At 48.9% G+C, this 24820-nt stretch overlaps 1 protein-coding gene across 4 annotated transcripts in view; it reads right to left on the reverse strand.

Annotated features, from left to right (window-relative positions):
- NISCH (nischarin) overlaps positions 1-24820 on the reverse strand; it is a 66392-nt gene that overhangs the window by 28101 nt on the left and 13471 nt on the right. For 2 of the 4 annotated variants that reach the window (XM_020874192.2, XM_020874193.2), the window contains exons 7-15: positions 23633-23728; positions 22022-22174; positions 20811-20879; positions 20128-20313; positions 19847-19975; positions 18353-18466; positions 17949-18060; positions 13702-13826; positions 12646-12695 (exon numbers count right to left, since the gene is read on the reverse strand). In XM_020874192.2, coding sequence (XP_020729851.2) covers positions 12646-12695; positions 13702-13826; positions 17949-18060; positions 18353-18466; positions 19847-19975; positions 20128-20313; positions 20811-20879; positions 22022-22174; positions 23633-23728 — 1034 coding nt within the window. Of the gene's footprint in view, positions 1-12645; positions 12696-13701; positions 13827-16304; positions 17425-17948; positions 18061-18352; positions 18467-19846; positions 19976-20127; positions 20314-20810; positions 20880-22021; positions 22175-23632; positions 23729-24820 lie in introns of those variants that run through there. The other 2 variants (XM_020874194.2, XM_070455976.1) reach the window with 2 other exon arrangements.

Genomic DNA, 24820 nt, shown 5'->3' on the forward strand with positions numbered 1-24820 from the left:
GAGACTGAGAGAGAGTGGGGGAGAGAGAGAGAGACGGAGGAAAAAAGGAGGGAGAAAGACAGAAATTGAGAGGGAGGGAGAAAGAGACAGGGAGAGAACATTGAGAAAGAGAGGCTGAGAGAGACTGGGAGGAAGATGGAAAGAGAGAGGGAGAAAGAGACAGAGAAAGGAGAGAGGGAGAAGAGACAGGGTGAGACAGAGGCAGAGAAAGACTGAAGGGGGAGTGAGAGAAAGACAGGAGAGAGACCGAGAGAGAGGGAAAGAGGGTGGGAAAGACAGAGCAAGAGAGAGAAACAGAGGGAGAGAGACCACCCCGGAGGAAGAGAGACAGACGGACAAAGAGGGGATGGGGAGGGGGGAGAGAGAGAGAGAAAGGAAGAGGGAAGGACGATGGGGGGTACAGAGAGAGAGATCAAGAGACAGGGAGGGAGACAGAGAGAGAGAGAGAGAGAGATGGACAGGGAGAGACCAAGAGAGTCGGTGCGAGGGAGGGAATAGACAGCGACAGGGAGAGAGACGGAGAAAGAAAGGGGAGTGGGGAAGGGGAGAGGGAGGAAGGGAAGAGAAAGAAGGAGAGAGAAAGGGAGCGGCACATAGAGGAGGAGGGAAGGAGAGACGGGGAAAGATAGAGATGGGAAAGAAGGGAGAAAGAGAGAGAGAGAAACCGAGACAGGCAAGGAGGGAGATAGAGACAGATCGGGCAGGACAGAGAGAGACAGATGCAAAGAGGGAGGGAGACAGGGAGGAAGGGATGGGGAAAAGGAGAGAGAGAGACACCGGGGGAGACACAGAGAGGGACCAAGGCAGTAAGTGGGAGGGAGGGAGAAATAGAGAGTGACAGAGAGAAAGAGAGAAAGAAAGAAAAAGGGTGTGAGAGTAGGCGAGAAAGAAAAGGGGAGGGAGAAAGAGAGAGAGACCAAGAGACAGGGAGGGAGGGAAAGAGAGACTCAGAGGACGGGAAGAAAGGAGTAAGAGCAAGAGGGACGGAAGGAGAGACAGACACAAATAAAAGCGGGGGCGGGGTGGGGAGAGAGACAGACAGGGCAAGGTAGAGAGCTAAAGAAAGATTAAGGGAGGGAGAGAGGGAGGGATGGAGGGAGAGTGACAGAGAGGGGGGAGGGTGGAAAAAGAGCAAGAGAGAGAGAGACACAGGAGAGAGACCAAGAGGGTGAGTGTGTGTGGGGCGGCGGGGGCGGGCAGGGGAGAAACAGAGAGTGACAGGGAGGCAGGAAGAGACAGAGCAAGAAAGAGGGAGCAACTCCAGGGGGTGGGTGAGCTAGAGAGAGGCAAGGAGGCCAAGAGAAAGAAAGAGGGAGGGAGGAACAGTGGGAGAGGGGAAGAGACAGGGAGGAAAGAACGGAGAAAAGGAGAGAGAAAGGGGTAAAGGGAAAGAGAAAGAGACCAGGAGACAGAGAAAGACCGAGAGAGAGAAGAAGAGAGACACAGAGGAAGACAGACATACAGAGAGGGTGGGAGGGAGAAAAAGGCTGAGAGGAGGAGGGAGAAAGAGATTCAGAGAGACAGATCAAGAGAGAAGGGGAGAGGCAGGGAGAGAAAAAGGGAGGAAGGGGGGATGGGTAGCAGGGAGAAGGAAAGAGGCAAGGTGGGAGGGAGAAAGAAAGACAGCGAAAGAGAAACAGAAAATAGAAGGATGGAAAAACATCAGGGCACAAATGAACCTACCTAGGCAACAGCCTCAGACAGAGAGAACAGACTTTCAGTTGCCAAGAGGAAGGGGACGAGGGAAGGGAGGGACTGGCAGTTCCGGCAAACTCTGATATTTACAACCAATAGGAACGTCCCTGGTGGTCCAATGGTTAAGAATCTGCCTTCCAATGCAGGCGACGCAGGTGAGATCCCTGGTTGGGGAACTAACATCCCACATGCCACATGGCAACTAAACCAGCTCGTGACTCCAAGAGTTTCGGGCTGCAACTACTGAGTCCATGTGCTCTGGAGCCCGTGCTCCACAAGAGCAGACTGAGAGCTGCAACCAGGGGAAGCCCACACGCTGTAAGGAAGACTCAGCTCAGGCAAATACATGAAGTCACATATTTAAAAAAAGGGGGGGGTGGAGACTGAGGAGTACTGAGAACAAAAGTGGAAACCAGAGGCGAGGCACAGATGCTGGAGTAGAAGAACAAGGTCTCCTAACAAATGGACACCAACCAGGTGCTGGTGGGGGAGCCTACGGGGAAACAGGTAGGACGTGGCAGGGGAAAGAGGGAGGAGGAAAAGCAGAGGTGGGGCGGGACGGGCACCCCTGAGGGGTGGCTGCGGGAGGGAGGGGCTCCCGCACTTGGACAGCCCACCCATGGTGCAGGATCAGCAGGGAAGGAGAGAGATCTTCTCAGGAGAGGGACACGGAAGGGGTACATGACAAGGGTCTCCTCGACCTGCTCAGGACCAGGGAGCCTGCTGGGGTCCAGAGTCTGAATCTCTACCCCTCAGGGCCCCCCCCGGCTGTGCAGGTCCTTGAGCCTAAGGCCAGCCCCCCAGGGCCTTTTAAGGCTATTTCTCCCCTGCTCCTGTGATCCTGTTTAGCTCTGCTGTTGTTGCTGTTGCACTTTTTTTTCTAATATATTTTCTAGTTTTATCTGTTATTCCTTTTTACTGTTCTGCTCCTTCTTGTTTGCTGCTTTCTGCGGGGAGGGGGGCAGCACTTTGTGACCTGCGGGGTCATGGTTCCCAGGCCAGGGATCAGGCCTGGGCTCCTGTGGTGGAAGCACGGAGTCTAAACCCCTGGACTAACAGAGAACTCAGACCCCCAGCAGTATTAATCAGAGTGAGCCCTCCCTGAGGTTCTCATCTCAGCACCAAGACCCGGCTCCACCCGCGGCCTGCAAACTCCAGGGCTGGATACCTCAGGCCAAACAACCAGCAAGACAGAAACAGTCCCACTCACCGAAAAAAAAGAGAGAGACAAAAAATATGATACAGACGAAGGAGCAATGTGAAAACCTACAAGACCAAATAAATGAAGAGGAAACGGGCAATATACCTGAAAAAGAATTCAGAGAGCAATGACAGTAAAGATGATCCTAAATCTCAGAGAGAGGATGGAGGCACAGGTCGAGAAAATACAGAAATGTATAACAAGGACCTAGAAGAACTAAACAACAAACAAACAGTGATGAAAAACACAAGAACTGAAATGAAAGATACACTGGAAGGAATTGATAGCAGAGTAACTAAAGCAGAAGAATAAATAAGTGAGCTGAACGACAGAATGACTGAAAGAACTGTTGAGGAGCAGAATAAAGAAAAAAGAATCAAAATAAATCAGGACAGTCTCAGAGACCTCTGGGACAACATTAAACACACCAACATTCAAATCACAGGGTTGGGTCCTAGAAGGAGAGAAAGGGTCTGAGGAAATGTCTGCAGAGATTATAGCTGAAAATTTTTCTAACACAGGAAATAGTCACCCAAGTCCAGACAGACCCATAAAGGATAAATCGCAGAAGATACACACCAAGACATATATTAATCAAACAAAAAATAAATTTAAAAAAAAGCAACAAATAATACACAAGGGAATCCCCATAAGGTTATTAGCAGATTTTTCAGCAGAAATTCTGAAAGCCAGATAAGAGTAGCAAGATGTATTTAAAATTATGAAAGGGGTAAATCCACAACCAAGATTACGCTACCTGGCAAGGATATCATTCAGATCCAATGGAGAAATCAAAAGCTTACAGACAAGGGATTTCTCTGGCAGTTAAAACTCTACACTTCCAATGCATGGGGTATGGGCTTGATCTCTGGCCAAGGAAAGAAAATTCCACATACTGAGGAACGCAGCCCAAAAAAAGTTAAAAAAAAGCTTTCAGACAAGAAAAAGCTAAGAGAATTCAGCACTACCAAATCAATTTACGACAAATGCTTAAAGAACTTCTCTAGGCTGAAAACACAAGAGAGAAAAGGACCCATTAAAAACAAATTCAAAGCAATTAAGAAAATGTTAATAGAAACATGAATATCAATAATTACCTAGAATGAAAATGGATAAAATGCTGCAGCCAAGACATAGATTGACTAAATGGATGAAAAAACAAGACCTGTACTATCTAAAAGAAACCAACTTCAGACCTACAGTCATATACAGACTGAAAAAGAAGGAATGGAAAAAAGATATATTCCATGCAAATGGAAATGAAAAGAAAGCTGGAATAGCATTACTCACAGTAGGTAAAATAGACTTTAAAATAAAGACTGTTGCAAGAGATAAGGAAGGCCACTACATAATGAAGGGATCAATCTCACAGAGAGGTATAACAATTATAAATGTTTATTCAGCCAACACAGGAGCACCTCAATGCATAAGGCCAATGCTAATAGCCATAAAAGGGAAATTGACAGTAACAGAAATAGCAGGGAATTTACCACCCAACTTACACCAATGGACAGATCATCCAGACACAAAATAAATAAGGAAACACAATCTTTAAATGACACAATAAACCAGATTGACTTAATTGATACTGAAAGAATGTTCTACTCAAAAGTGGCAGAATACACTTTCTTCTCAAGTATACATGGTACATTCTTCAGGACAGATCATATCTTGGGTCACAAATCAAGGCTCACTAAATTTAAGAAAACAGAAACCATATCAAACATCTTTTCCAACCACAGCACTATGAGATTAGAAATCAATTATGGGAGAAAAAACTATGAAAAACACAAAAACACATGGAAGCTAAATAACATGCTACTAAATAACCAAGAGAGCACTGAACAAGTAAAAAATATTAATAAAATATTAATTTTTAATTTAAATAATTTTAAAATAAACAATATTAAAATAAGAAATACATAAAGGGCTTCCTGGTGGCCCAATTGTTAAGAACCTGCCTGCCAGCACAGGGAACCCGGGTCCGATCCCTGGTCTGGGAGGATTCCACATGCTACAGGGCAACTAAGTCCATGCGCCCGTAACTACTGAGCTCACACGCCGCAAATGCTGAGCCCACGGCTCACGACTCCTAAAGTCCCACAGTCCAGAGCCTGCGCCTCAACAGCTGAGCCTGCGCGCTGCAACTGCTGAAGCTTGGGCGCCCTGGAGACCGTGCGCCACAGCAAGAGAAACCACCACCCCACAACTAGGGGGTAGCCCCCGCACACTGCAGCTTGAGAAAGCCCACCCGCGTCAACAAAGAGCCAGCGCAGCCATAAATACATACATAAACTAATTCAAAACGATACATGCATCCTTATGCTCACAGCAGCACCACACACAACAGCCAAGAAATAGAAACAACTTAAATTTCCATGGACAGATGGATGGATAAGGATGTGGCACATATGTACAAGGAAGCACTGCTGAAGCCATAAAACAGAACAAAATGATTCCATTTGAAGCAAACACGAATACACTGAGAGATCATCATACCAAGGGCAGTAAGTCTGAAAGACAAAATACTATATGGTATCACTGATATGCAGACTGTAAAATAGGGCAAACAGAGAGTGAGGGAGAAACAAGAGAAAAAGAAAGCAGCAGAGAGAAAATGGGAGACAGAGAGAGGGAAGGTGGGAGAAAGAGAAAGAAAAGGAAACAAGGAGAGACACAGAGAGACAGAGAGGGAGGGAGCAAGGGAGAAAGAGACGGGGGAAGAGAGAGAGAGAAGGCAGAAAGAGAGAATGGGGGGAGACAGAAAGGGAGAGAGAGAGGCAGAGAAAGAGGGATCTAGGGAAGGTGGGAGGGAGGAAGAGAGAGGGACAGATGAGGGGGGGAAGGGTAGGAACCAGCAAGGGGTAGAGAGAGACAGGGAGGGAATAAGGGAGAAAAAGAGCGAGAGAGGTAGGGCTGGAGGGCGAGAGAAGAGAGAGAGAGAGAGAGAGGAAAGAAAGGAAGTGAGAGGAAGACAAACAGAGAGACAGGGAGAGAAAGAGAGAGGGTGGGAGGGAAGGAGAATAAGAGTGACACAGAGAGAGACAGAAAGACAGAGAGGGAACAGGGAGTCAGGGAGAGACTAAGACAGACACAGGGAGTGAGAAAGAAAGATGCAGGGAGAAAGAGAGACAGACAGGGAGAGAGACATCAGAGACAAACAGGGAGGGAGAGAGATGGAGTGAGAGGAAAAGCAGCAGCGAGAAAGAGACAGATCTGGGGGGGGGGGGGGAAGATGCCCGAGAGATGGAGGAGGGAGGAAGAAGTGAGGAAGAGGAGACACAGAAGAGAGAGGGGAGAAGGAGAGGGAGAAAGAAGAGAGGACACAGGGAGAAAGGCAGAGGGTGGGAGAGAAACAGAGAGCATGAGGGCAGGAGAGAGAGAGACGGGGGAGAGAGGGAGGGAGACAGAAAGAAGAGAGAGAGAGGCGGATGGGACAAGACAGAGACAGAGAAAGAAAGAGGGAAGGAGAAAGAGAGACCAAGAGAGAGGTGGAGGGAGGGAGGGAAAAAGAAACAACAAAGAAGAAGACAAACTGAACAACAGGGCAAGAAAGAGGAAGGAAAAAGAGAGAGAGAGAAGGAGGGAGGGATAAAGAAAGACGGAGAGAGGGTGAGAAAGAGGGAGAAAGAAAGAGAGTGTGTGGGAGGAATGGAGAAAGAGAGACAGAGCAGGAAAAAGAGGCAGAGACCAATAGAGGGAGGGAAATGGGGGGGGGGGGGTGCGAGAGGGATAGAGAGACAGGTGAAGAGACAGGGACAGAAAATGAAACAGAGCGGGGAGAAAGGCACAAATAAACCTGCCAATGAAACGGCCTCACAGATACAGAGAACAGACGTTTAGCTGCCAAGGGGGAGGGGAGGAGGGAAGAGATGGACAGGGAGTTCCAGGTTAGTAGATGCAAACTCTGATATTTATAACAAATGGGTATGTCCTTGGTGGTCCAGCGGTTAAGAATCTGCCTTCCAATGCAGATTACAGCCCTGGTTGGGGAACTAACATCACACGTGACACAGGGCAACTAAACCAGCTGGTAACAACTAGAGAACCTATGAGCCGCAACTACCAAGTCCATGCGCTCTAGAGCCCACGCTCTGCAACAAGACCAAGAGCTGCAACTAGAGAAAGCCACATACCACACCGAAGACCCAGCTCAGGCAAAAAAGGATGGATGACCAACAGAGTCCTACTGTATAGTGCAGGGAACTAGATCCAATCTCCTGGTATAACCATAATGGAAAACAACATTAAAAAGAATGTATATATGTGTATAACTGAGTTACCTTACTGGACAGAACTATACAAAAGAGGTCTTAACGACCTAGATAACCACAATGGTGTAGTCACTCACCAAGAGCCAGACATCCTGGAATGCAAAGTCAAGTAGGCCTTAGGAAGCATTACTACAAAGTTAGTGGAAGTGATGGAATTCCAGCTGAACTATTTCAAATCCTAAAAGATGACACTGTTAAAGTAGCACACTCAGTATGCCAAGAAATTTGGAAAACTCAGCAATGGCCACAGGACTGGACAAGGTCAGTTTTCATTCCAATTCCGAAGAAGGGCAATGCCAAGCAAAGTTCAAATTATCGCACAAATGCACTCATTTCACATGCTAGCAAGGTAATGCTCGAAATCCGTCAAGCTAGGTTTCAACAGTATGTGAACCCAGAACCTCCAGATGCACAAACTGGATTTAGAAAAGGCAGATGAACCAGAGATCAAATTCCCAACATCCACTGGATCACAGAAAAAGCAAGAGAATTCCAGAAAAAACTTCTACTTGTGTTTCACTGACTACGCTAGAGTCTTTGACCATGTGGATCACAACAAACTGTGGAAAATTTTTAAAGTGATGGGAATACCAGACCACCTTATCTGCCTCCTGAGAAACCTGTATGCAGGTCAAGAGGCAATAGTTAGAACCAGACATGGAACAACAGACTGGTTCAAAATGGGGAAAGGAGGATGTCAAGGCAGTATACTGTCACCGTGTTTATTTAACTTACATGCAGAGTACATCATGCAAAATGACGGACTGGATGAAGCACAAGCTGGAATCAAGATTTCTGGGGGAAATATCAATAACCTCAGATATGCAGATGACACCACCCTTACAGCAGAAAGTGAAGAGGAATTAAAGAGCCTCTTGATGAAGGTGAAAGACGAGCGTGAAAAAGCTGGCTTAAAACTCAACATTCAAAAAGTGAAGATCATGGCATCCAGTTTCATCACTTCATGACAAATAGATGGGGAAACAATGGAAACAGTGACACATTTTATTTTCTTGGACTCCAAAATCACTGTGGATGGTGACTGCAGCCGTGAAATTAAAAGACACTTGCTCCTTGGAAGGAAAGCTATGACCAGCCTAGACAACATATTAAAAAGCAGAGACATCACTTTGCCAACAAAGGTCTGTACAGTCACAGGTATGGCTTTTCCAACAGTCATGTAGGAATGTGAGAGTATTTGGACCATAAAAAAGGCTGAGCGCCGAACAACTGATGTTTTTGAACTGTGTTGCTGGAGAAGACTCTTGAGAGGGTCCCTTGGACAGTAAGGAGATCAAACCAGTCAATCCTAAAGGAAATCAACCCTGAATATTCATTGGAAGGACTGATGCTGAAGCTCCAATACTTTGGCCACCTGATGTGAAGAGACAACTCATTGGAAAAAACTCTGATGCTGGGAAAGATTCAAGGCAGGAGGAGAATGGGACAACAGAGGATGAGATGGTTGGATGGCATCACTGACTCAGTGGATATGAGTTTAAGCAAACTCTGTAGATAGTGAAGGACAGGGAAGCCTGGCATGCTTCAGTCCATTAAGTCGTAAAGAGTCAGACACAACTGAACAACAACAAGGACCTCCCACTAGGGAATTTACACAAACCTCTTAGCCTCCTCCATCAGAGGGCAGAGAGAAGAAGCAAGAAGAACCACAGTCCCAGAGCAACCAAAACAAAAGCCGCATCACAGAAAAGTCAACAGTATGAAAAAGCAGAAATCTATGTCCCAGATGAAGGGACAAGATGAAATCCCAGAAAAACAACTAAGTGAAGTGGAGATAGGCGACCTTCCAGAAAAACAATGGAGGCAAAGAATGAGAAGATGCAAGAAATGTTTACCAAAGACCTAGAAGAACTAAAGAACACACAGAGAGAGATGAATAGTACACTAGAAGGAATCAACAGCAGAACAACTGAAGAACAGATACATGACCTGAAGGAGAGAATAATGGAAATCAGTGCCGCAGAACAGAATATTGAAAAAAAGAATGAAAATGAATGAAGACAGCCCAAGAGACCTCTGGGACAACATTAAATGCACAAACATTCGCATTATAAAGATCCCAGAAGGAGGAGAGAGAAAGGACCTGAGAAATTATTTGAAGAGATAATAGCTGAAAATTTCCCTAACATGGGAAAGGAAATAGTCAACCAAGTCCAGGGAGCACAGAGAGTCCCAGGCAGGAGAAACCCGAGGAGGACACACAGTAATCAAACTGACAAAAATTAAAGGCAGAAATAAAATATTAAAAGTAACAAGGGGAAAACGACAAATAACATACAAGGGAACTCTCATCAGGCTGGTTTCTCAACAGAAATTCTACAAGCCAGAAGGGAATAGCATGATATATTTAAAGTGATGAAAGGGAAGAACCTAAAACCAAGAATATTCTACCCAGCAAGACTATCCTTCAGATTTGATGGAGAAATCAAAAGCTTTCCAGACAATCAAATGTTAAGAGAATTCAGCACCACCAAACCAGTTTTACAACAAAAAACCAAGGCAGGAAACCAAGAGAAGGAAGACTTACCCACAGAAAATAAACCCAAAACAATTAAGAAAATGATAATAGGATCATATATATTGATAATTATCTTAAATGCAAATGGATTAAACGCACCAACCAAAAGACAGAGCAGATGAAAACATGTGCATGTAAGCACGTCCACTTACCAAATCACTCTGCTTGATCCCCCAAATTGTAATTATTTTATATTGTTAGGTTAATCATGTTCCCATTATGACTTACAATTTTAATTATCTTTTATTTTTTGTCTGGCTATTGATTCTGTAAATTGATAAACATCTTTCACTAATGTGATTACCTAAGTATTAATCACTTAATACTATTGTATCATGACCAGTCAACAAAAATAATAGAATTCTGTATCACCAAAACTACCATTCAAACCTGTAATCACTTTTTAAAATCCAAATACATATCAGAATTATCTTGGAATTTTTGGAAAAATACAAATGCTCAGGTACTGCTTTTTTTTCACCAGAGCTCCAGATACATTTCTAATGAGAAGCCATGTTGAAATTTCAACAACTGACTATACAAGGCTCTTTTACTTTTATCTACTTTGTTTCACTTTTTCTATTTCATATTCAGTGCTCTCATTTCATTTAGTTTATGCTTTCCAATTTCTCCATCTTTTTTTAAATCATGTTCTTTCTCAAACCTTTGTCAGTTTAGTTCAGTTGCTCAGTCGTGTCCGACTCTTTGCAACCCTATGGACCGCAGCACACCAGGCCTCCCTGTTCATCACCAACTCCTGGAGTCCACCCAAACCCATGTCCATTGAGTCGGTGATGCCATCCAACCATCCCATCCCCTGTCGTCCCCTTCTCCTCCTGCCCTCAATCTTTCCCAGCATTAGGGTCTTTTCAAATGAGTCAGCTCTTCGCATCAGGTGGACAAAGTATTGCAGTTTCAGCTTCAACATCAGTCCTTCCAATGAACACTCAGGACTGATCTCCTTTAGGACAGACTAGTTGGCTCTCCTTGTAGTCCTAGGGACTCTCAAAAGTCTTCTCCAACACCACAGTTCAAAAGCATCAATTCTTCAGCGCTCAGCTTTCTTTACAGTCCAACTGTCACACCCATACATGACAACTGGAAAAACCATAGCCTTGACTAGTCAGACCTTTGTCGGCAAAGTAATGTCTAAACCTTTATCAAGGGTAGTGAAAAAGCTCTTTTACAGGAGTGTAAACTGATACAGCTACTGTGGACAACAGTCGGAAGGTTCCTTAAAAAACTAAAAGTAGAACTGCCACATGAGCCAGTAATCCCACTCCTGGGCGTATACCATGAGAAAACCATTAATTCAAAATGACACATGTACCCCAATATTCACTGCAGCACTGTTTACAGGAGCCAAGACAGGGAAGCAACCTGAATGTCCATCAACAGAGGAATGGATAAAGAAGATATGATACCTATACACAATGGAGTATTACTCAGCCATTAAAAAGAATGAAATAACTGCATTTGCAGCAACATGGACGGACCTAGAGATTGTCATCCTGAGTAAAATAAGTCAGACAGAAAGAGAAATGTCATATGACATCCCTTACATGCAGAATCTAAAAAGAAATGATACAAATGAACTTATCTGATAAACAGAAAACAGACTCATGGACTTGGAGAACTTGGGGAGTTGCCACAGGGGAAGGGATGGTTACAGTTTGGGATAAACATGTAAACACTGCTAAATTTAAAGTGGATAAGCAGCAAGGTCCTACTGTATAGCACAGGGAACTCAATGTTATGTGGCAGCCTGGATCAGAGGGGAATTTGGGTGAGAATGGATACACGTATATGAATGGCTAAGTCCCTTTGCTGTCCACCTGAAACTATCACAATGATAATCAGCTAAACTCCAAAATAAACTATAAAGTTTAATAATAAAATAAAAAAGGAATGAAATTAGGGAAAAAAAGCTTTTATACATATATATATAAAGAATACATATATATTTTAGAAATTATTTGGAATTTAGACTTATGAATTTTTGCCTAAGTAAAAAGTTTACAACATTTTGACTCCACTTGTTTAACTTAGTATGAATAGAATGCCAGATTTCTATTAAAAAATAATAAATATGAACAAGCAACAAAGGTTTACTGTATAGCATAGGAAACTATAGTATCCTGTAATAACCTATGATGGAAAATAATTTCAAAAACAGTGTATCTGTATAACTGAATCACACACAAAAAAGAATTCTACTTTCTGAAATTTAATAATATTTATATTTTTGCCAGTTTCTTTAAATGTCCTATGGACATCTGATAACAATGTATGAGACACAAAATTTTAAATGTATTCATGTAGGATATAAGATTAACATAAATTAATATAAATACAAACCTATTATTGTTTAATTATTGATGACATTATTCAAGATGCTCCTGTTATTTTTCCTACATTTAATAAAATATTCTCACAGAAATGTTAATGTTTCACTATGATTGTATATATATTTTTCCCTTATATTTCTTCTGATTTTTTTTTTAAAATTTATTCTGATTTTTTATGTATCTTTGTTTCTTTGTTGTCAGATGTCTTAACGGGTTAAGATGTCAATCTTGTTTGAGAATTGTACCTGTTATCATTAAAAATATTCATCTTTGTCTCATTTAAAAATATATAAATAAAAAGAAGAATGGAACAATCATTTTTAACTCAGAGACTGTACAAAATAGGCAATGGACTAAACTGGCCTTGATATGCTGACCCCTAGTATAGGATGATGTTTGTGAAAAGCAAAATTTAGGGATTAGAACTGTGAAACAGACCACAGCCCATTTCATCTATTTATTCAAAGGAAGAACTAGTTCTATGGAACTTCCATGAACAGATTTTTAACACAATCTTGGTTACTACTAGCCCACAGCTGAGCACATGCAGAAGGCCCAGAATGTCTTCTACAACAGCCTCTTCCCTACCTTACACCGCCAACAGCTCCCGGCACGTCCCTTAAATCATCAGAAGGTGCCTGCCAGGAAAGGAAACACAGTCAGCCCCTACCTGCTCAGCCATGCTCCGGCAATCACCAGGGACCAGCCCTAAGCCCTCCCTCAAATAGGGCCCGAGAGACAGAGAATCACCCAGTTATCCTGCCAATGCACGGCAGGGCTGAGGTTCCCACCTGTGTCCGACTCCAGTCCATGCTTCCAACCTCTGGGCCAGAGCCTCTCACCCTCTGCAGCTCAGCTTGTGCCTTTGGGTCTGGCACCTGAATGCTCCCTGTGCCATACAGAGAGTCCATGTGGACTGTCTACCAACACGGTGAGCAGAGGCCGTGGAGGGCTGGCAAGGCCTCCCAGTGGTCTCTGGGCAGCAGAGAAGACCTAGGGCTCAGGAGCCTCCTACTGTGACCCGGGGGAGGGTGAAGAGAGAGTGCTGGGGAGTGCCGGGACAGAGCAGAACTGCCCACCGCCCCAGGGCACGACTGTGTCGGTGAGCAAAGACCAGGGCAAGGCTCAGACACCAAGGACACTCCCCACACACAGCAAACGCGCCCCTCGCACGCCTGCCAGCCTCGTTCTTCCCGAGACACAGGCATTAGCTCAGGGACCCTCAGCAGCAGCCACAGAGGAGGTAACAAAGTCGCAGTGTATCCCAGAATACCAGGCTGACGTGCAGAACGGGCAAAATGGCCCAGGGGGGCCAGACAGCAGGGGGAAAACTTCTCCATGGGTTTGGAATGCAAACAAGCCCCCCCAGGACCTTGTGAACTGCTTTCCTCAGGAAGCGTGTTCACAGGCACTAAGGGTTACCTGGCTTCGCCCCCCAGTGAGAGAAAACCGCCTATCCCCATCAGCTTAGAGAGACAGACACACAAATGCTAATTGAACAGACCCTGAACCACCGCAGAGCGTGCCAAGCTCTGGCAGCATCTGCCACGACTCCAGCCCGGCCACCTCCTGCTTGCAGACAGCCGGAGGCAGAAGAGCAGGCCACAGGGCCACCAACCCCAGGGAGGAGGAGGAGGAGGTTACCTGTCCCGCAGGGATGGACTCCAAGGAATCAGAGCATCCTCCCGCAATGGACCGGTCCTCAGGAGTCAGACTGTCGGTGGATGAGAGGCTGCTGGCCAGGGCCTCCTCTTGCACAAACATGATTCCTGGAGAGACCAGGGGCAGGCGGGTGGGGCAGGCGGGGCAGGAGAGCAGCCATTCAACAAATGGGGCTGTGCCCTCGGGCTACACATGGCTGGGGGCTAATCAGACGCCCCCAAATCCAGGCAAGTGGATTACAGAAGAAAATGTTAAAACTGGAACCTTAAAATAACTGGAAGAACAAATGACTGCTCATCTAATCTCAGGAAGGAAGAGAATTTCTGAACCTGAATCCAAAGGAAGAAACTGAGGTGTGACTACATAAAAACTAAACTTCTGTGAGAAAAAAAAAACTTGAATGAAATGAGAAAAAAGTGCTCACAGTATTTGTCAAAGGCTAGTATCTTTAATCTGTAAAATGCTCTTACAGATAACAAAAACGGGGAAAGAAATCCCATTAGGAGGCTGCAAAGAACGAACAGACATTCCACAGAAGAGCCAATGGGCGTGACACAAGAACAAGCTCACCCTCCCAAACCATCCAAGGGAGAGTTCTGCCTCTCACTTCAGCAAAGGTCAGGCTGTGTGGCCTAACTGGGCAGAGGCAGGCACCGCGGGGAGAGCTGCCCCGCCCGTGCAGAGAGCAGTCTGGCAAAATGTCCAGGAGCCTTACACGTGTTTGCTCCTAGACCCTCTTCCTGGGGACAGAGCCGAAGCCTCTCCACCCCGCCACCCAAAAGCCCTGGCAAGCTTTGTGGAGCCCGGAGCCCGGGACCCCTCATCAGAAGGCCAGGCCTGCTTGCTGGCTCGGGTTTCCTCCAGGGCTGGCAAGGACAACCCAGGCCCAGTTTCCCACAGGACACATCCCACTGACCCTCCCCAAGGCCACCGCCCATAGACAGCACGCTCTGACTCATTCAGGCTGTTTTTAAAGTCTGCTGAGGTTGTTGTATGAATTCAGCTCATCTGGGTCCATTATTTCACTCCAAACATTTTCTAGACTGGTTGAGGGTAAAATGTTTTTTAACTTTTTCCTAAATGCAGCTGGCTGCTGGGCGTCAACCCCTATTTCCACCAAAATCTCGAGGAGGCCAGGGCTCGCCTCCATAGCCTGGCTTTACCACCAGTCACAAAGGCCCAACAAAATGACTCGAGAGCTCACAGAGCCCCACACCCTTGTCCAGCTCGGGTGCGGCTTGGGGTCAGGACAACTCGCACAGCCCAGGTCCTCTACTCATGGGCTGGGCAGGCAGATGGTCCAGAGTCAGACACCCCCTCCCCCGAGCGAAGCAGCAGGGGCCATGCACAGGCAGGAAGGGCGGCAGGCACACAGCCAGGCGTGAAGCATGCGATTCTCTCCCGGAATCCACCCCTCCTCCCTCACGTGCTCAGATCCTACCATCCTTTGAGAGTCACCTCACATACACCTCCAGAGCAAAACCCTCTCTGCTCTAGACAGACCTCTCTTTCACAAATGCCCCAAACCATTCTGCCCCATCCTCCCTTGGGGGTACAGCTCGGCTTCGCAAGAGGCTCCAGGTTTCTCAGGGGACTTTTCCGGTCACCTGGAAACCCTCCAACACACACACAGGCAGGGAGCCCCTACTGACCGCTTCTGATGGACCAGCAGCAGTGTCAAGTGCTTCCCCAGCGTCAGCTCATGCCCACCTCCCATTATTTACCACAGCTCATCAAATCTAAGATGCGTAGATGTGGCGCCATCTTGGTCTTAGCAGGTGTCCGCGGAAGGTGTTCCCACAACTCCATCACGAATACCAGCTGGCTGACAGCAACTACGAGACGCCACTGACCGAAAGATGTGTCTCAACTTCAGAGTCACAAGGTGGAAACGTGTGCATCTTAGAATCGATGAAGTAGGGTAGAGAAAACAGAGCTCTGGAGGCGACAAGTTGCTTGAGGGACCACAGCCAGGGAAGCTGGGATGTAAACTCAGGGGACCCAGGCCAGGCGCCTGCCCTCCTAACCACCTCTCTACAGCCTCCTCTCAGCCCCTGGACCTGGCCTGGCTGGAGGATCAACTCCGACACTTCCCACATCAGTCCCTGTGGCCAAAACCCTCCATGGCTCCAACAAGCTGGGCTAGCAAGTCCTGAGGTGACCAGAGGCCTGGTGTTTCATGGACAGTGTCCCTTCCTGGCGGGCCTCCGGGGGTAGGGGGCAGCTTACTCACAAGTGTGTCCACGTCTACAAAAACGGGCTGGGAGCAAAGCTGATCCCTGCAGGAAGAAATCCTTGCCCATACACAGGCAAGGTCCAGTAGCACAAGGGTGAACACAAATTTCTGTGGATTCTGCCATATTAGCAATAAAAAGCAGCATTTTCCTGTCACTACCCTTCCAAACCCTGTTTGGAGCTGAGGAAATGTGAATAGGGACAGTCTTTCTGCTTCCTTCCTGGACTGGTCTGTACAAACAAGTGGTCAGAAAGGGCCACTCAGGGGACGGGATAGGGGACATCAGAATGCCTAGACGGGGCCCACCCCTGGTTGTTTCTCACCAAAAGGAAAGAGATGTGCACACAGAGACATCCACTGCAGTTTTATTTATAAGAGGATCTGGAGACAACATCTAAATGTCCACTAGGACTGGGAAGGGAAGGGGGAAGACTACAATGAGCCACTGCATGGTGTGTCCCCCGGAGCGGGGGCAGTGAAGAAGGGGACTGAGCCTGGTTCTGGCTGCTGCAGAGGCTTCGCCACCAAAGGGGGGCCACCCACGACTGCAGCTGTCGGGGGCAGACACCTCCCTCGCCACCCATAGCTCACTGACTTGCTCACACTCACTGATTCCTTGCCTCGACAAAGGCAGACTGAGAACTGGCTGGTCCCCAGCCTGGCGGGCGAGCCGCACCTCCTGGTCCCCAGAGGCTAGCCACGCAGACCCCCTGCAGGCCCCAGGGCTGTGCCAGGCAGCGTGCGGTGGGGAGGGGGCCTGAGGAGGGCTCTGGCCCCTCGACAGGAGACCTCGACAGGAGACCGGTCAGGGAAGCATCTTCAAAATGATACAGGCCCCCTCCCCTTTTACATAAAAAAAAAGAAATAGAAAACCTGAATTTCTCAATCAAGAATGTTACAAAAGCAAACAGATGACGACTCCAGCACCGACGTGCCCCATCCACTCTCTGGCTCACGTCCACGGCTGTGACCTTGGTGAGCTGCCCTGCACAGGCTCTCTGACTTCACCCAGCATTCTTCATATCCCACCTTCCCCTCTCGGCGGTAATGGCTGTAGGGTACTCCAGACCACGGCTTAACCTCGCTCTCTCTCTCATGCCCGTCGTGGCCCATGTTTTGCTGGTAGAAACAGCGCTGAGGCGAGCATTTCACCTCCCCCTTCCCTGTTATCTTATCCCGCTAAGATAAAATCCCCACCAGCGGGGTTACCAAGTCAAGGGGTGGGAACGTTTTTCTGGCTCTTGAAACATAGGGTCAAACTGTTTTCCCAAGACCTCACACCAAGTTCTCCAACTCCAGGAGCCCGGGTGGGCGGCGTTCTTTCCTGTGTGTCCCGAGCCTCGGCTCCACTCGGGACGGCACACCCTCCCCTCTTCCATGGGGCCGGGCCAGCAGACACTCATGGGACCTGCTTCACTCACTCATCTCCGAGGATGCCTGGGTTCAGAGGTGAAAGCCCTTTGAAAACGCTAAGACAGTGGGTGGGTAAAAGGGATTGGTCTTCCATGGGTCCACCAACAGCCCATCTCGGCCCCACCAACACTGTGTTTGGGGCCACGGCGATGAGGCACACTCCCCACACAGGAATGGGGCGGGGAGGCATCTGACTTAGGGAAGGAACCAGGAGGCCTGGCTTCTCGTTAACAGGGAGCCAGCCTGCCCACAGTGCCTGCAGGCGCATGGGGTCCTCATGGGCCAGTAGCCCCGAGCCTACTCAAAGAGCACACCCCGCAGTACCCTAGAGGAACTGGATGTGGGTGTCATAGCAATGGGCAGTCTTCACTGAGCAAACGAAAAATCAAGCCAGGCACCCCCCGGCCATGCGCCTCCCCAGGAGGGGCTGGTGTGCAGAGAGCACCGCACCCTCCCTGCATCCAAACCCACTCCCCCATCCCCAGCTCAGCTGGGGGCCCCAGCAGGGCCTGTGCAGCTGTCAGGGAGGCAGACACACACACTCACGCACACATGTGCGCGCACACACACACGCGGTTACCTTGGTTGGAGAGGATGGGCTGGGGCAGGGAGGCAGAGGTGGGAGCCACGCTGGGCGGGGAGCTGCTGGGTCTGACACAGGGGGCAGCAGCGAGCCGAGAATCCTCACTGACCTGAGGGAGGGTGCCGAGTCAGCGGGGCAGAGGTGAAAGATCCAGGAGAACAGAACTGGACAGAGCCAGAGAGGTGAGGAGCGTATGGTGCTCACAAACATCAGTGACAGGGAGGATCGTGACTAGCAACCTCATGCTCAGCAACCCCACGAGGCAGGTCCGATGGCTGCCCCCATCTCACGGGTAAGCACGGACAGGCACGCACAGCCAAGGGGAGGAGGGCAGGGTGGTGCAGCCAGGATGCCACTCCTTCACCACCACCTCCCCTCCCACCTCCCACATGAAGACCCACCTTCTTCTCAGAGTTGCTTAATTTGGACTTGACCTCTTTGGCTTTCTGAATTGCTTTTAGCACTTCCACGGTGTCCAACTCTTTCTCTGTGGTCACTGTGTTGTCCAGACAGACCTACGGTGTTCAGAAAATGGCCATCAGCACAGGGGCTGGCAAGCATGCAGCGAGCAGAATGGCGGGGTCCCGCCGAGGTGTGGGCCAAGCCCCATGAGGACACATAAGGCTGCAGAGGCTCAGCCTGCCAAGGGTGAGATCTTTGCCACCTGCAGAAGTGACCTGGGAGCTCCCTGGAGTGACCCAGGGAGGCCTTGCACTGCCTAGCCTGGCTCCGGGAGCTCCTCTCAGAGAAGGGAAGACAGGGCGCAGGGTTCACTGAGAAGGCCTCTGGGATGGCTGGGAGTAGGAAAGGCGGTGCCTTGAACTAAGCCTCCAATCATGACAAAACTCTTATCTGCAAAGAGCAAGGGGAGAGCCTTCTGAGCTGGGGAACTGGGAGAGCCAAGGCATGGGAAGCAGGCAGGAAGGCAGGGACCCCACCTGCAAGTGCAGGAATGAGCTATGGGCCGGCAGGCAGTGGGGAATAGCAGAGTGGTCAAATGAGGAAAGGGGCCCAGGGCCTGAGAGCAAGGGAGGGGAGGAGGTGATGTCTTGTGAATGTTGTCTTGGTGACAGTGTGGAGAAAGGGGCACCTGGGGCGGAAGAGAGATGGAGGGGTGGGGGGATGATGCAAATAGACTTCCAGATATCTTCTGGCCTGGGATTTGGGAGAGTGGGAGGGTGGCCTGCTCAAAGCAAGGAAACAGGTGAATCTGCAGGGGAACCTGTGGGGCAGGCAGGTGACCACTCAGCAGGCAGCCGATACTGGACTCGGTGACACTGGCCAAGATGGGCAAACACATCTGGTTTATGATGAGACTGTATGGCCAGAAGTTGTCCAGGAAATGAGATACTTAGAATTGAGAATCTTATTCTTGACTCTTGCCTACAATAAACATTGTTGTTCACGGTTCAGTTGTTAAATTCTGTCTGATTCTGCAAGTCATGGGCTGGAGCCCACCTGCTCATAATCTGTCCTTGGGATTATCCCAGGCAAGAACACTGGAGCAGCCTGCCACTTCCTCCTCCAGGGGATTTTCCCGACTCAGGGATGGAATCCGCATCTCCAGCACTGGCAGGCGGGTTCTTTACCACTGAGCCACCACAGGGAAGCCCACAGTAAACATTACTTTTTAACAAGCAGAAGACAGTCCCTCCACACTCAGGCTGTGCCTGTTGGGTCCTGGAGAGCCCCCCAGGCCTGATGCTCTGACGGAGGTGACGTGAGGGAAGCCTACTGAGGAAGTGTGGCAGCCGGTGGCCCCTAAGAGGAGAGGAGCAAGGGAGCCTTTTCCCGTGGAGGCAGTGCAAAGGCCACTCGGGCAGGACAGCCTTCTGGAGCAGGTAGGCGTACGTGAGCGGATGTCACCTGCAGCTAAGCCTCCCCAAGCAGCTTACCTCTGAGGCCCGCTCTCCGAACTGAGCCAGCACCTTGGTCCGATAGTCGGGGATGATACTCAGGGGGTTGTTGAGCAGAGCCACGTGCTCCAGACATGGGAGGCTGCCGATGCTTCTGACCTCTTCCATCTGCAAGGCATCCCCCAAGTCCCTTCACTAACAACTCAGCAACATGACAACACAAGCAATGGCCAAACAAAAGGCCCTCGTTCTCCCTGAAGTGACCAACGTCAAGGCACAGCCACCCCAGAACCCCGTGTCCCTTCTGAGGTGTGGCTCACCTGTTCAATTCTGTTGTCGCTGAGATCCAGGTTGACCAGGGAGTAGAGCTTGTGCAGGCCACTCAGATTCCTCAGGAGGTTGCCTGCCAGGTTCAGGGTCTTGATGTTCCCCAGCTTGGTGTGAACCCCTTCCAAGGAGGAGAGCTTGTTGTAGGACAGGTCCACGTGCACAAGGTTGTACAGGTGCTGTGAGGGCATCGACAACAGGGCCAAGTGATTAAGGCCAAGGGTCCGAGCGCTGGGCACTGACAGCAAGGCTGTGATGGGCCTTCCAACCCAAGACGAGCTCTGCAGGTTGGCTCTGCTCCCTCTGCCATTTTTTCAGAAGGGAAACTTCTTCCCTGCACAGCTTTACAGGGCCAACACGGCCCACAGTGTAGGAGTAGAGGCAGGGTTTGAAAACAAGGCTGTCCGTCTTCACAATGGAGGCATCATCTTTATCACGTCCAATGTGTACTTATACTTTGGGAACTAGAGCAACACGTGCTCATTGCATTGTTGCAACCCAAAGGGAATGGCATCAGGCTCTGCCTTTACGAACCTCTGGTACACCCAGATACCCTTCAAGTGCCCATGAGAGAAATCCCAAGACCCCCAAGGCCACATCAGCCTCCTGGATCTCAGGAGAATGGGACCTTGTAAGAAGCTCGCAGACAGTAAAGGTCTCCAAAGGCACTAATTACCTGCAGATTGTTCATGACCAGCACTCCATTGTGACTCAGGTCCAGGAACTCAATCTTTGGAATCAGTTTCTTGTGAAAGAAAAGACAACACCTGACGTTACCCTAGGAGACTGGACCCTTTCTGCTCCCTACATAGGAGGGATAGATGCTTCTGCCTGACCACAGACTCCTGGGCAGGCCATCTGTGCAGGGCCCCTGACGGGACACCTCCCAGGGCCCAGCCAGCAGCACATCCTCAGGAATATGTAACAGAGGGACTCCAGTGCTGAGCACTGACGCACTGTTTTTTACAGAACACTTGGCTTGTAAAAGTGATAAACAGCAAGGCTGCAGACAGGAGGAGGTGTGCCCGTCTTCAACTCTACCTATCCCCATCGAGACAAACACAGGAACCACACTCCTTCTGCCCAAGTACCATCTGGATGTCACTCTTACAGGGGAACATCTGAAACCTTTTTTCTTCTGGCTGCACTGTGAGGCACACTGGATCTTAGTTCTCTGATCAGGGATCAAACCTGTCCCCGCTACAGTGGAAACATGAAGTCTTAACCACTGAACTACCAGGAATCTCCCTGGAACCTACAGACTAACCTTTCTGCTCCTCTTCTTGGGAATAATCTCACCACTTACTGTGTCTATGCTATCAAACGCACATACAATTAATACTCTTCATTTTGTTCTAAGCACTCTTTAAAAAAAAAAAAAAAAGAAAGAAATTTATTTATTTTTGGCTGTGCTGGGCTTCACTGCTGCCCAGGCTTTTCTCTAGTTGCAGTGAGTGGGGGCTGCTCCCCACAGTGGCGGTGCTCGGGCTTCCCACTGTGGTGACTTCTCTTGTCGTGGAACACAGGCTCTAGGGCACACAGGCTTCAGTAGTTGCCACACATGCGCTCGGGAGCTGTGGCTCACGGGGCTCTAGAGCACAGGCTCAAGAGCTGTGGTGCATGGGCTTAGCTGGTCCACGGCATGTGGGATCTTCCTGGACCAGGGATTGAACCAGTGTCTCCTGCACTGGCAGGCGGATTCTTTACCATTGAGCCATCAGGGAAGCCCTAAGATTTTAAATAACTTTTAAATAATCTCATTTTGAAATTAACTTAAGAACTGCAGGCAACGCACAGAGCACTGCATACAGGTCTTCGGTGGTCCTTTCGGTAAAAGCCAGGCTGAACACCCAACCCCAGGGTCTGGTCAGGCTGTGGAGGGCATACCACAGACTCATCGATCTCAGAGATGCTGTTGTGACTCAAGTCCAGAGCGGTCAGCGCCTGCCATGTGGGGATAACGGCAGTCACGGGGCCCTCCAGGGCTGCGCCTGCTGGCTCCCACTCATCGAACTCCGAGGCTTCGGGAACGAGGACTTCCTGTGTGAGAACATCTGGTGAGCACCCCCAGGGTAGCCCTCATGCAACACTCACTGGGAACACAATCATTGCAAAATTTCAGGAAGGGCTGGAGCATATTTAGGATGTGGAAGTGAACTTGCATTAAAACAGGGCTTTGGTTCATATGCCTTGAAACGATTGTGAAATAACTGAAGAGCTTAGAAACATAACGGCCACTTGGAATATGTTCTGGCCCTGCTGCAGGAGCAAACGCTTTTCCAGCTCACAAAAGCCTCGTTATACAGTGATGCCTTTTCTGGCTTAAATCTTGGAGGCTGAAGGTCAGAATTTGCTGTGTTTCCATGGCAACCGTGCTTTACAAGCTGGCACTGTGGCCCCTGCGGCTGACAATAGGCCTTTTAACCATTATTTCACAGGGTAAAATCTAGCAGGGCTGAGACAGGGGAGCAGCAGGGGGCACCGTCTACTGGGAAGGCAGGTCTCCTCGATTCAGCTTCTGATGCCCTTTGATAAGACTTCTCCTCTCTCAATGGATCACTCTGGGCTCCCTGAGCAGGGCAGCAGGGAGTATCTCTCAGAGGGGCAAAACTGCCTGAAACAAGCCACTTCTTTTCAGCCAGTAGCCTCAAGAGAAAGACTTTCCATCAAACCTAAATCTTCATCAGATACTCTAAGTTCTAAAAGTAACACTATGCTTCTTTCTAGAAGAACTTTAAGATTACTGAGTCTGCTAAGTGCTAAGTCACTTCAGTCGCGTCCACCTCTTGGCGACCCCATGGACTGTAGCCTGCCAGGTTCCTCTGTCCATAGGATTCTCCAGGCATGAATACTGGAGTGGGTTGCCATTCCCTTCTCCAGGGGATCTTCTCAACCCAGGGATCAAACCAGAATCTCTTACATCTCCTGCATTAGCAGGCGGGTTCTTTACCACTAGCGCCACCTGGAAGTCAAGTCATTACTAAGATGCAAACCATAAAAATGTACAGAGAGAAGGGAAAAAACCTCTTACATACTTGGTTTGTGAGTCTGCGTCACTCACATATAAACAACAGGACCCAGCACACACAACCTTACCTGCCTATCCAAGTTCACTGAGAACAAGATACAAATGAGTGCTAAGCCAGGGCTTTTCATAGTTAGAGAACATTTCCATCAATTCACCTAATAAATGTTCTGACACTCCTGCTGCTGAAAATTTATTAAAAACCAGTGACCTTCTTCTGGGGGGTGGGGATTACCCTGCTCTTAAAATCTCTGATTTAACAGTGCTGATTTGGGATGACAATGTAGCCTGAAGCGTCCCAGGGACTGTCAAGCACTGGGAGGTCCCACATGAGTGTGCAGCTGCCCAGAGCAAAGTCTGGCTTCTGACTCCTGACAGATGGCAGTAGATTTTGCATGATTTGCAGTGAGGCCACTACAGTGCAGGGCCCTGCCCCTCAGATGGCACCCAGGAAGGTAACAGGTGGCGCTTACCTTCATGGAGGTTGCCGAGAAACGGACGCTCATCGTGGCCAAGGTGGGCTTGGATGCAACCAGCCCCCGGATGCGCCTGGCATCACAGTGACTTATCTGGAACAAGAACAGCTGTGTCTCAGAAGGGCACTGTCATTCCAACAGAAGTCCCATGAAGCAGATGTTCACCACCCACATACAAAAGGAGCACAACCATCAGTGACCCCGAATCCTTCGAGGCAGGTGGTGACTCAAACCCTAAGTCTCTGCTTTCCCCAGTTTTTAGTGCTAACTAGACATGTTCTGAAGTAGCCTGTGAGACAATGAGACAAACTCTTTTCTCTGAAGAGTTGCTTGGGGCTTGGTGGCTGGACACAAAGTGAGAGCCAGGGACACCAGAGCTGGAGAGCCTGGGGCCTCTGCAACAGCACCTGCCCCACTCCGCCTCGGCAACCTTGCAGGGGGACGGAGGGGTACAAGCCAAACCACCTCCCTCAAGCCACCTGTCTGAGCGCTACGCTACATACCCGCAGACCCCGCCTGGCAGAGCCGCAGTCTGCCCAGCCAGGTACTCCTCTCACTTCCCAGCCCCACTTGCCTGTGTTGGTCGAGGCCCAGATGCCCATCGAAGGAAGGGCCCTCAAGGGACCTCCTGAGACAAGCCCAGCACGTTGCAGAGTCAGACTCTGCTGAACTCAGGACACTAGATTCCCCTTTTTAACTGTGCGATCCTGGCCAAACTTCCTTACCCCCCCAAGCCTCAGTTTCCTCAACTGTAAAATGGGAATATAAGTGCCCATTTCATGTGGCTGTTGAGAAGATTTCATTGAGTAATGAACATTAGACAAGGGGAATAGGGCTGCACACAAAAGCCATGCTCGAGAACTTGCTGCGTTAAAGCATTTTTAACTATTCTCTACTGAGTCCCCTTCTTATTAAAAAAGAAAAAAAAGGTAACAAAATTGGCACTGTGAACCCAGGCGTTCCGCAGTGAGTAATGCAAAGTATTTCCTGTCAGGCGCAGGCACGGACAGAGAGCAGAGAATCCTGCAACCCCTCTGCTGATCTGCCCTGGGAGATGCAGACATGGAATTGGCTCTGTGTGACCCACAGGATGACTTCCGAGCACTTCAACTTGAGCAATGAAGAAGCCCAGAAGGAGCTGGGCGCTGGTGCTCCAACCTGTCCAAATGCTGCAGGGTGGGGACT

The sequence above is a fragment of the Odocoileus virginianus genome, chromosome 26, assembly GCF_023699985.2.
Source record: "Odocoileus virginianus isolate 20LAN1187 ecotype Illinois chromosome 26, Ovbor_1.2, whole genome shotgun sequence".
Classification (NCBI taxonomy): Eukaryota; Metazoa; Chordata; class Mammalia; order Artiodactyla; family Cervidae; genus Odocoileus; species Odocoileus virginianus.